This window comes from Harpia harpyja, chromosome 4 (genome assembly GCF_026419915.1).
Source record: "Harpia harpyja isolate bHarHar1 chromosome 4, bHarHar1 primary haplotype, whole genome shotgun sequence".
NCBI classification, from domain to species: domain Eukaryota; kingdom Metazoa; phylum Chordata; class Aves; order Accipitriformes; family Accipitridae; genus Harpia; species Harpia harpyja.
This window is the reverse complement of record NC_068943.1, coordinates 25,625,667-25,637,859: the sequence shown is the minus strand read 5'-3', so window position 1 is coordinate 25,637,859 and position 12,193 is coordinate 25,625,667. Positions and strand designations below refer to the sequence as shown.

General features: G+C 36.7%; 1 protein-coding gene across 1 annotated transcript in view; it reads right to left on the bottom strand.

Moving 5' to 3' along the window:
* The window catches only part of DIAPH3 (diaphanous related formin 3), a 258,871-nt gene that overhangs the window by 84,211 nt on the left and 162,467 nt on the right, over window positions 1–12,193 (bottom strand). The window contains exon 23 of the mRNA XM_052786020.1: window positions 6,191–6,315. Within this exon, the coding sequence (XP_052641980.1) occupies window positions 6,191–6,315 (125 nt within the window). The remainder of the gene's footprint in view (window positions 1–6,190; window positions 6,316–12,193) is intronic.

Here is a 12,193-nt window from a genome sequence, read left to right as displayed (position 1 = left end):
CACCTATGTAGTTTATTTAGTAACACTGTCTCCTTATTGAAGCTAAAGGCTTAGGTATATAAATTTCAATTTACATGGAATTTAGGTACAGATACAAATAACTAACCCGAATACTTTAATATATCAAGAAATAGTATAGTTCCTACTAAAATTAGAGTAAAAATAGAAATATTAATTCCTGTTCCTGGTGGCTGAATCAGGTATTTAGGCTTTTTCGAAGGCTATTTGCAATGTCAATACAACTTAATTAAATTAGAGGTGAAAACAATAGAACTACATCTACAAGAGAAAGACAATTTATAAACAGCACCAAAATACTGTATAACATAAATGAAATAAAAAACCTATGTTTATCCAAGACTTCTGATAATATAGTTTGCCAAAGAAGCTCAAAGAAGAAATATTGTGTTTAGTCATTTCCTTATGTAGGACAACTTCATAAAATGTTTACTTTAATGGCATGGTAGCTAAACAAATATTTATGTTCCATTATTTTCCTGCTCCAGGAAAGACTACAAAAGTCAAGAAATGGTAATTTTACCCTTACTCCCAATTGCCCACCCCAACTACTGCAAAAGAGAATTTACTGTATTTGTATTCTTTATACTACAGATACATACACTATGGTCACTTTATTTTATGAAGCACAGGATTTTGAATCAAGTGCATTAAAAACTAGACAAATAGAATTTTTGTCCACCATGGTGTTTTAAATACATAGTAACAATTTACTGCTGGGTGACTGCTTTCACTCTTCAGGTTTTTTGCAATGCACTCGTCTTTTAGTTTTGTTTAGAAGCTGAATCCCATTTGAATTTCACTATTAAATGTCCTTCAGGTTTGTTAAGGTTGCTTTTAAAATACCAAGTCAGCAGTTAATGGTTTTCTTTCTGTGATTTAGAATCCATGCCAGGAAGTCATACAATAATGCTCTCAGACAGATGCAGGAAAGGAGAAACAAAGCATTTCCACAACATTAAAATTAGTCCAAAAATTAGTAATTAGCTATTAGCTGGGTCTGTAGGGGCAGAACAGTCTCCACTATGACAGTCTTGTAGAAAAGGACTAACTAAAGCCTAGATGTCAATGATTTTAAATCCCTCTTCCATCACCCCCAGCCACGTGATTTCAGACCTTCTCTTTCTCTGACAAGGCTCCTTAGCCAGTATGAGCTTCTTTCCATGTTGCTTTTGACTTCACAAGATGCAGCTCGTGAGCGGCTTCAGACTGCCAGTGCTGACTGGCTAGCAACAGCTCAAAGAGAATTGATGTTGCTGGCCCACTTTTTCTTCCGCATCAGTTTGAATCTCTCCCCTTTACTCAGCTCTCAAGATGCACAAAGCCTACAGGAAACTACCCTTCAGAGCTGAGTTTCTTAAAAATTATTAAGTATGTTAAAAAGCTATTGGTGGGACAGCGAGGAAAGTTGGTGAGAGATTAGTTTGTAACAGCTGCCCAAATATTTAATAAAAAACGGATCATGAGAAACAAGACATGACAAAACACAAGTTAGGACCATCAAAAGAAATGTCAGCAGTTCAAAAAAAACCCAAACAAACCAAAACAACAAACAACTGTAATAAAGGAAAACAGTAAAATTAATGCTGAGTGAAACTAGAAAAAAGCATTTCTACATCCTGTTTATTTTTGATCCTACAATTTAGGATACTTATTATTTGTGATTCCTAGATCATTAACAGAACTTAGGGAAAACTACACTATTTTTTGCAATTATGAGGCTGTTATTTCCACAGAGTGGAAGGGTAAAGAAAAATTAGATGAATTTGTTTTGTTGTCACTATGTATAAATGCCATACATCAAACATTCCAGTAACTTTCTTCAGTTTTCTAGGAGAGAAAAAACTGAGGAAAAAAAAGTTACAATTATTAAAAAAATGTATACTTCATCTTGTAAATGAATGATATGCCAGAGTATATCCTGAAAAGGAAACATGGGGGGGTGGGAAGGTGAGAGAGATGAAATTTCTGTGATATTCTGCAAGACACAGCTAAAGTTACAGCTATGTTAATAGAGTCCACATAGGTTGCCTAGTTTATACTGTTAAAACTGACTCCCCTTGAATATGGGATGCACAGCTTTAACTCAAAGTACAGCACTCCGGAAAGATGTTTTACTATCCAGTATGTCAATGCCAGACACAATGAATCCTGAGATTTTTATTTTCCATCTGGTGCATTATGGGATACCCTAAGCTCTTGGTATTCTACTGAGACTGTGCTTCAATTTAGGTATTTTTAATAAGCACTATTCCTTTTTTCTTTAAACGTGGCTTTTGTTAGCTAGCTAAACTGGAGACAACAGGGAATACTACTGAGTACAGCAATCCCAACTGTAATTATTATGAACAGGTTGATATATATGCATTATCAGCTACACAATTCATTGGCTTTGGATGAGTAAAGACAGAAGTACAGCAGAGCTGCAACACAGGTGAGAGGAAAAGGAAGTCAAGAAGTTAGGTATTTGTTAAGTTTTTCTGAAGTGCCTTCACTTCACGAACTGCCGTTTTGGACTCATGGGACTACAGATCATCATTCTGCTCATTAATGGAACAGGAAAGCAATGCAGGGCTGAGACAAGTAATATCTGTGGCAAAATTTCTAACTGCTGTATGTTTGGTCTTGCATTATTCATGGCAGCTCTTCTCACAGCGAACTGCTTGTCTGAGGTTTATACTGATTTTAATATATTGTGGTCTAAAAATACTAACGTAGTGCAGAGTATCAAGCCAAGTAAGAGCAGCTGTCACCCTAGAACAGGTAATTAATGATGTTAATCTGTACCAAACACTTCCTTAAAAGGCCCCATATTCATCACTTCTGATTTTTTCACAAACTAACCTATGTATTAAGTGTCGACAATTGAAAAAGGAAAATTATTCTGCACAAGAACAAAAGATTAACAGGTACATAGATGCTGCATATATTTTAGCAGAATCTTCAAAATTGCACTGAGACTGCCACTACACTAGGCAGCAACAGTCTCCATAAAAACAAGGCAAACTTTTTGAAGGCTGGTGCAAAAAGACTTTGAGGTCAGTTCAAACCAGCACTGTTTTCTACTAAGGCCAAAGGGTGTGAATGTTCTAGGGCTCTCTTGAGGATTTCCCACATCAAGTTCTTGGGAAAACAGTTGCAATTGTCTGAAAAATACATGTCACAGACACTTCCTTTCATATACATATAGCAAGGTTCAACAGCAAAATTCTGTATCTGAATATAATAGTTCAAGAAACACACAGAAATGTTTAGATTTTTAAATTAGTACCTTCTGAAGAGTATTTGTCAAATAATACCTTTTCCTTGACTCACTCCTACTTATCTATATGCTATATAACTAAAACAAATTGACATGTATTTGTATCACACAGAGCTGCTGCATCCAATGTGTATATCCCATATATTATGAGCAAAACCAGTACTAGCTGTAATACATGCCTGAAGTCCAGACCAGATATTAAAGACCTGTATAAAGGAATTATATACTTAAATTAAATTCACATTGTTTGCCAAAGCCCTATCTCATTACCTGTCCACACAGTCAACATCTTGACCCTCTCCCAAAGAGCAACATACAATCTTTTATCACCTAATGAGCTCAGGTCCTGTAATCTTCCACAGTCCTTGGGGTATGAGGACATCTTACACACTTCAGTTTGTTTATGTTGCACAGAGGGAAGTTCAAACTACGAGGCCGATTAAGTAACTGACAGTTTAGAGGCAGCACTTAGTGTCCTCCTTGCAGCTGAAATGGGTTTCTTCTACCTCACTTAAATCAGGCTCTGACTTGGGTAATAGTTGTTCCTTCCTTCTCTTTTCGCAATGTCAACAAATCAACTTAAATGACAAGAGGAATAGAGAACTGATCAAAAAGAAAGGACTGTTTCTAGCTGACAGGCAGCAACCAACTCATTGTCTCTCAAGTACTAGTTCCATAAGCTTCTGTAAAAATTGCCATCAACACTATGTTCAGTGGTAGGCTGAAACTTGTCAAGAGTTTCTCAGCTGCTACTTAGAAACATGAGGTGCCGACCGGACTGATAAAGAGCATGTTGACTAAATTACTTAATTAATTAATTAAGTTTTTAATATGCAATTTAAATACTCTCCATAAACTCACTAAATTTTTATTTTGAACATACAAGTGTATTTTGTTCACTGTGCTTTTTTATTGAACATTTCATTCAATGGATTTAATATTCAGATCAATATTAATTCAATATTCTTTGACTTTCCTAATTAAAGCAAACAGAAGAACTGCAATAATAACTATAATTCCTTTTTCGCTAGCATACATAAGATGACTGACAGACTAGCACAATTTAACATATAGGAGAAATATTCATAATTATAGACTTTGTCAATAAAAGAGTGCACCAACTGTGCATATATCTGACTTCCTAAAGAAACAAGAATGCTAATCAGTTCATTAGGGGCCTTTGGGTTGTGATATTTAGCGACAGGATGTAATAGCCTGCTTGTCCATGGAGCCTAATTGTACTCAGGATGAAAAATTATTTCCAACAAAGCACCATCCTTCCTTTTTCAGATTTCCTGCTGGTTTCTTTTTATAAGCTGCATGCTTTTCAAGACATCAGCATCACTCAGCTTTCCTTGTCACCGGAATAAAAGTAAAGACAGGTCCAGGCTTCATCACGCTGTGCAGGATTATCTAACCTTTACATCAAACCTTTTTTGCTTCGTAATTATTGAAGTTCCTGTTTTTCTAAAAGTGACCTTCTTTAATTAGTGTGTTCACAGACATTACTAGAAACCACATGCAACTTTACTGTTTTGAAATTACTGCCTGTCTGCTGGGAGAAGTAGTAGGTGAGAGCAAACTATTCCTGTTCATAATATTTACTGTTCAAAATATTGCATTTGTATAGTCCTAGCAATATTTCTGAGAATGTTATCATGGATATGTGTTCCTCTAACTTCCTAGACAATAGTTTAACGCTTGCCTTCAGGACCCCTATCCTAGTTCTCCTATTATGCTATTGACTTCTTCAGGGAAAAGACTTATGTTTTGTACTATAGAGACACCATGCTCATGGGCTGCAACATACCTCTCAAAACCACATTAAGCTGGGAAAAAAAGCCAGCAACAATAACAACAAAGAGAACAACCTCACCAACAAAATACCCAACCTTACAAAAAATTAGTAGCAACATTGAAAGGTTACAGATAAAACATTGAGTGCAGAGAAGGCCTAAAGCTAAGATGTAAACACTTTGGTTGCAGCTAGTCTAGTGAAGAGAAAACTGGCCCTAATGCAGCAAGAACTGGTATATCCACCTGGCCTCAGGGTCCCTTGCCATCTTTTATTTAATAGTATGAGGTTAATCAAGAGGACCATCTCCTGAGTACCCCTGCCTTTGTACATAACAAAGTAGTCTTCCAGCCAGGTAATAACCTAACCAGGCCTGCAGAGGAAATTTCAACCTGTGTCTGTCTGCTGATATTTCTGCTTCCAGATTAGTCTCAGTGCCAAGCATATATGACGATCATCTGGTAGGGAGGTTTAAGCAAAAGAATGGGGTTTTTTTCTGCTTTAATTAAGTATCTTCATGTCACAGGCTTTCTTATGAGAGAGACAGGCAGTGAAGTTGGCTATAGGATTTGGAATAAATAGTGAGGAAAGGAATTTCGGCAAAAACAAGACCAGAAACCAGTTTTCACATGCTATGAATCTTATTTCTGAAATAAGATAAATTTTTTGGTTCTGTGGTTGCATGTACAAAAACATTCACAGTGGTAACACATAAACTAGAAAACTAATAAACACAGGGTAACAGACATCTCTCTCTGAGATATTCTCATGTAAAAAATCATTTAACACTAAAGTGAAGTGCTTAACATTCCTATTATAACTGCTTTTCACTAAGTTAAGAAACTTGTACACAGTGTAAAACCTGACAGTAAGCATTTTTCTCCTCATTCCATCCACTACAGGTGAATCCTTTAATGGGACTGTTCGTGTATTTCGTTTTTGAGGGAAAAAAAGTTATATTTTTCAAAAATAAATGCTACACACTAGACAGAAGTTATGCAAAGAAATTTAAAGTTTAAGGTAATGCAGTTAAGTTACTTCTGGTTTTGCTTTGTTGGTTTTTTGGTTTTTTTTTTTTTGTTTTTTTTTTTTTTAAAGAATACTCCAAAGGATATTGACATTTTTGCTACAAACTTATCGTGCTTATCTTCAGGAACCGGAAAAGTCTGCAAATCCTTCTCGAGCTGTTGGAGTTGCCTCTCTATATGCTTCAGGCTCTTCTCCAGGTTTTCTGCTGAGACTAAAATATAGAACATTCATTCTGTTAACACCTTAAACAAGAAAGATTGTTGGTAAAATACATGAGTTAAAACCTTACCCAAATCAGCGCACTATGTTTTTAATTCTGAAATAAAAGCACACTGAACAAATTACCATACAAGATGAGAGGGTCACTCTACAACGTTCAGTTCCCCTCACTTATGCAGTTGCCTTATTCTGATTAGATGTATGCTACATTTTGTTTTCTTTTTATGCCTAAGGTTTTGCACTGCAATTAACATTCTTTTTTAAATAACCTGAGATATACATATGCCAGTCTGTCTCTTCTGATTAACCAAAGCACAAGTTTTGAAGCTACTCCAAGAACGACAAAGCTTTCTTCAATCTCATTCTGTTAAAACAGAAAACATGAACGTTTGTATGGAAGACCATGAAGAAAATAAGACCCTCAAAACATAGAGCAAATGGGGCTATTAAACACCTACCCATGAAACCTAAGACTCAGTTCCCTAGTTTGAAAGCACGATGCCTGGTAAAAAACAACAGAATTAGTCAGAGCGAAAGTGCTTGCCAAGCTGGGGGGAAGTGCAAGCACTTGAGAGGGTACAGCAGAGCAAAACAGGGACTTAGGAAAAAGAAAAAAGTAGAGATGAAACAGCAGGGATTTATAGAAGGATGTAGAAAAAGTGCAAATTTTCTTTATCAGAAGACGAGAAATACAACTTTCATCCATTTGAAGCAATGCATGGAAGTTGAACACTTGATCTGTAAATAGTTGATTAAAGTATCAACACCATAAGAGCAACCTGAGGATAACTCCTGTTAGCATGTATTCTATCTTGGATTTGTATTATTGCAATCAGTTAAAACTTATTTCCTGATTGTTTATGAAGTAAACTTAACATTTAAATACATTCCAGAGGAACAATATATATAGTTAAGAACATACTCTGAATATTAGTCTAATGACTTGATTTTTTTTTTCCATTATATATTTCATTCATAATATACTGTACCTATAAAGGTAAAGCTACTTTAAACTTCATCTAAACTCCTGGAGAAAGTTTGTGGCCCTATGATGTTACTAGGATCTGTAGTGGATCCATGATTTCACCCACTGAGTAGAGTTATGTGATGGGAAATATAAGATACACATAGAGAACATATCTTTCTCTCATAAAAGCCTGACAGAGTCCCCAAATTATTAGAGTAAAATGTTGCATAGCAACTACAATCCCATTCATAGCAGAGTGGTTAACACAACTACAAAACGACCAATGGCAACCTGTTAAAATGCTAATGTAACCTAACAAAAAAACCCCAAACAAAACCAACAAAACCAAACCAAACAACTTAGACAACTTAGTTGTAGACAATCAACTTTTCTAAAAAGAATAAAGGAATATAAATATAACCTCATATTATAATTTATAATCACAATTTTTAAAACCCCCTGTTTATGCAAAAACACTGTTTTCCAATTGTATGTTAGACTTGGCAGATTTTCACTCAGCAATTGGTAAGCCCAAATCATCACCAGGTAGGTCAGTTGGCTTCAGTAGTTAAGAAACTGCCTTGTTTGGGAAGCAGAGCTAAAATTAGAAGCTGACAATGTTGACTACAGATGCGTTTCAGGCTTCGGAGGTTCCAGAAACAAACGGGATTTTGTTAGAAAGTCATACTTCTGCTGTCATAAGAAGCCTTTGAGGGTAGGCACACACAATTTTAAGACAGTGATTTCCTTAGAAAGCTGCTAAGAAACACAAAATATAATACCTTGTGCTTAATATAAGTATCGATGACTCTTCACAATACAGTTTGTCTTGCATAAAAAGAGTTCACAGAATACAATTAAAGTCACCTACTTATAAAATGTCAGAATTATGAGACTCAGCAAGTACACAGGTTTAAAAACAAAACAAAACCAAAAAAACCCAACTCACCAAAAAAATCTCTACATCAGTTGCAGGTAGCAGCTGAGTAACAGCTACATTCTTTTACGCGGATTAAAAAAAAACCCCAAACCAACCCATAACTCAGTGTCTAGAGCTGCTTAACAGGTTGTGCACAAGAGATTTTCAAATTCTTGCTTTCAGCAAAGCCAATTTTTTATTTATATTACTTCAGTTCCTTTGACATTGAACAGTTACATATTTGATCAAGAATCTTTACATCACTATCTTGTTCTGGCATTTTTTTTTCCTCTGTCATGGTCTTAAGTTGTTCCTGAATATAAAAATTCAGCATTCCTTTGATTTCAGCAGTGCACAACTATTAGATATATTTTGCTTTAAGACTGTATTTCTGGTGACATCCTCAAGCAGAGGCTAGCTCGTAATATGCTGGTATTAGTTTGGTACTATTGTCTTTGCAACTTCCGATTTAGTGAAAACAGATGAAAAAAATCAAATCTGGAAATATAAGCAGCTCTTCAACAAAAAACTGACATGAAATACCTGCCAACCTTCCCTCATGCCCCTCTGAAAGACATGGTATAAAATCTGAAGGGCCATAGAAGAATGGCAGAAGAGAAATAAAAAAACCAAACCCTAACTTTGACCCCTAATCCTGGGAGGATTCAGACATAAACCTAAGCCAAATTGAAGTAAACAACTCATTTGATAGTTTGGAAACAAAGACTGGCGTTTTGAATGTTAGTGAGCCCACAAAACCAGGTTGTTTGTTGAATACAGTGCATGTATGCCTGAACACTCTCACACCCTTTTCAAAAAGGCTCCTAATATTTTTATAGGCAATAATTAGATTTCCTCACCTTCTGCCTTTCATGGTTAAAACAACTTTGTTTTTAAAGTTTCCTCTCTTGACTCAGGTTTTCTAGCACCATGATTATTCCAGAAGCCTCTTCACCTGTATCTGTTTACAACCTTTCTGCACAGTATTTCAGGTGATGACTCACCAGCCCTTTTAATGTTTGCCTTACTATTTCTACAGTTCTACTGGAAATACCTTATCCAATTATCTTATGATAAAATATCCTTTTTTCTCGACCAAAGCTCTTATTACTGTATCAAGATGCACTATCTTGTACTTTATACTATTGATTTTCATTTCTTTTACTCTGCTTCCTCAGGATCATTCAGTGATGACAACCGAACCTCTCTCTCCGCTGGCAAAGCTGTCTAACCCTTTGTGAGTTATGCTTGTTGGTTCAATACCACAATTTTTTATTTTTTTGCCATATTCCTTTTAGACAGTACTTTTACTCAGTTTCTTCTATTTTTCTAATGAATATTCTCCCATTTTACATAATGTCAAATGCTTTCCTGAATGTGACCGTCTGACAAATTATAGTCAATGTCTCAAACATTTGTTAAAGAACTTTGGTGGGGAAGATGTCCTCTGTAAAAATGCTGGAGTTTTGTGAACAGGACAATGTGGCCGGAGGAGAGGACCCCATGGAGGGTGGGACCACGCTTCTCCAAAGCCACAATTCCTTATCTTAAGTGACCAGGAGAAGGAGCACAGCGTATGCGCCTGGAGGAGGAGGCCCCACGGAAGATGGGACTGTGCTTCTATCTTAAGCGGTCATGCCAGCAGGGAAAGAGAGGCAACTCCCCAATGAACCCCCCAAGCTCACTGACTGATTCCAGAGAACCCCAGGAACATGAATTGTGCATGTCAAGACCACTGACTATAAAAGAAGGGAGAATGAGTTCGCAGTGCGCGCCCTGAGGAACTGGATCTCTAGGCTGGCTGGACCAATGCTGGACCCGGGATTGGTGAAACCCTTTTCTTCCCTCTTTCTATCTTTCTTTCTCTCTCTCTTTTTCTTCTCTCTTTTTCACAGTCCCTACACCTCATCCTTTTAAACATAAACCATTGACCAAGTCTGGAACTAGAGGTGGATCCAGCCGCCCTGCGCTCCTCTTTGAGAAGGAGTCCAGAAAGCAAGGGGGTCTGCTCTGAACCTCGTGACTCGACAGGAGGACTCTCCTTCTGATAGTTTCATGTTCCTTTTTTCCGCTTCTTTTTCTACACCTCCCTTCTCTTTTCAAACAGCGGCTTAATGACATGATGCAAGGTTCATATTGATAAGTTCACTTGTAGTTGGGCAAGGTTAGCTAGGTTGAATAAATGTCAATTGTTGAACTCCTCTGGTGTCGTTTCACCTTAATTCCGACAAAGGACATCCACGAGCCTGAGTCGCTCCAAGCTTGGGACGCGACACTGAAGTCAACATAGATTTCACGGGGGGGAGGGGGGTTGAAATTAATAGTCAAAGGTAGCACATTAGTCTACTGCCAATAAATTCATCTTCATTTTATGCTACTCTCATTAACTTCCATGTTTGATTATTCTTTCCTCTATAAACTTTCATATCAGTAAGGTCAGATAAAGAGAGGTGTAATTGCCCAAATCATTCTTTTCTCCTCAGTGTCTTAAATATTCTGTAGTCGCAAAACAAGACTATAGCCACAGCAAAACTTGGTAAAAAATGTACTTACTAAACTTTTAGTTCCATATCTCAGTTATCTGAGAATGCAGAAATGGAAACTGGTATTTACAATATGAGAATACAGTACTCTGATTTTTTTTCTTTCAACAAATATCTATGGCGACATTTTGCTACCCTCTCCCCCATCCCCAGATCATTATTCTTGCTTAAAATCAAAGCAATATTTCATCTAGTTTTGAGACTATACCTGTTTTATCTCAAATCCTAGAAATAATTCTCCAAAGCAAAGCAATACTACTTGTGTGCTTTCTCATTTATATTGCTGTAAACCTTCTGCTACTTTTTGCAACAGGTATTTCAGCTGATATTTCAGAAATCTTACATGCTGCCCACCCTGTATGACAATTTTCTTGGATTGATGCAACCTCCGTATCGAGAGAATCTTCCTCTTGCCTACGGATATTTTGCTTCCCTTGTGTTATTCTGGCCCCTATATTCTGAGGGGAGAGAGTCATCGACAAGCTGATCTCTAGCCTGATGCAGAAAACTATACCATATTATTTAAAAAAAAATCTGAAAATATACTATTACTTTTGCCATTTGAACTTCAAACTGGACTGATGGACAGAGTTTACTGAATAATTCTGTAAAATTGCCAACATATTATTGATGCAGCATTTAAAAGTAAAGTTAAATTACAAAAATTTCCCTGCCCTATTGTCAGATAGGTTTAGAGCACTAACAAAGAAATATTCCAGAGGCAATGTATTAGAAGGTTTCTGTAAACACCAGCAAAGACCTGAAATATCCATTAACAAGGGAATAAGAACTAGTTGGATATACTCACTCAGTGTCACAGACAACTGAAGAAACAATATTTATGCTTTACTTCTCCCAAGATGACGTTTCCTCTTGTCTTCTGCAGCCATTTTCTGGCTTTCTTGCCTTTCCCCCACTCCCCCTTCTTTGTGTGTGTGTAACAGGCATATACAATACTGAAATACTCTTGAAATCCTTTTTTCCCCAAAGTTCTGACAACGCTATTGCCTCTTGAGCCCTCAGACTTTCCCTTCTGTAGCCACAGCAGACTCCAGTTGCACACATGAAAGAAGCAGCTCTCTAAGCAGGATTTAATTAATTTTCTCCTATTTTGAATTCAAATATGAGCACACTAATGTAGCATAATTGGTAAACAATACACAAGCATTTTTGTACCCAGTTCCCTAGTAATAATAGTACTATCATCAGTAGGAATACACCTCAGACCTTATACTAACTGTGCCCTATACTACCTACACAAGAGCCCTGGCCTGCTAGACTCATTATAAACTTCTTTTGAGAACCTCCTGGGTGAAATGCAGCCTGACACCACGTCTCTTTTTACAGTGTACAGTTTAAGCTCAGAACTTGAAAATATGGGCAAAAGCTGAAAACAGAAACCCCCAAGGGACAAACAACTCACTGATGGTCAGTTATTCAT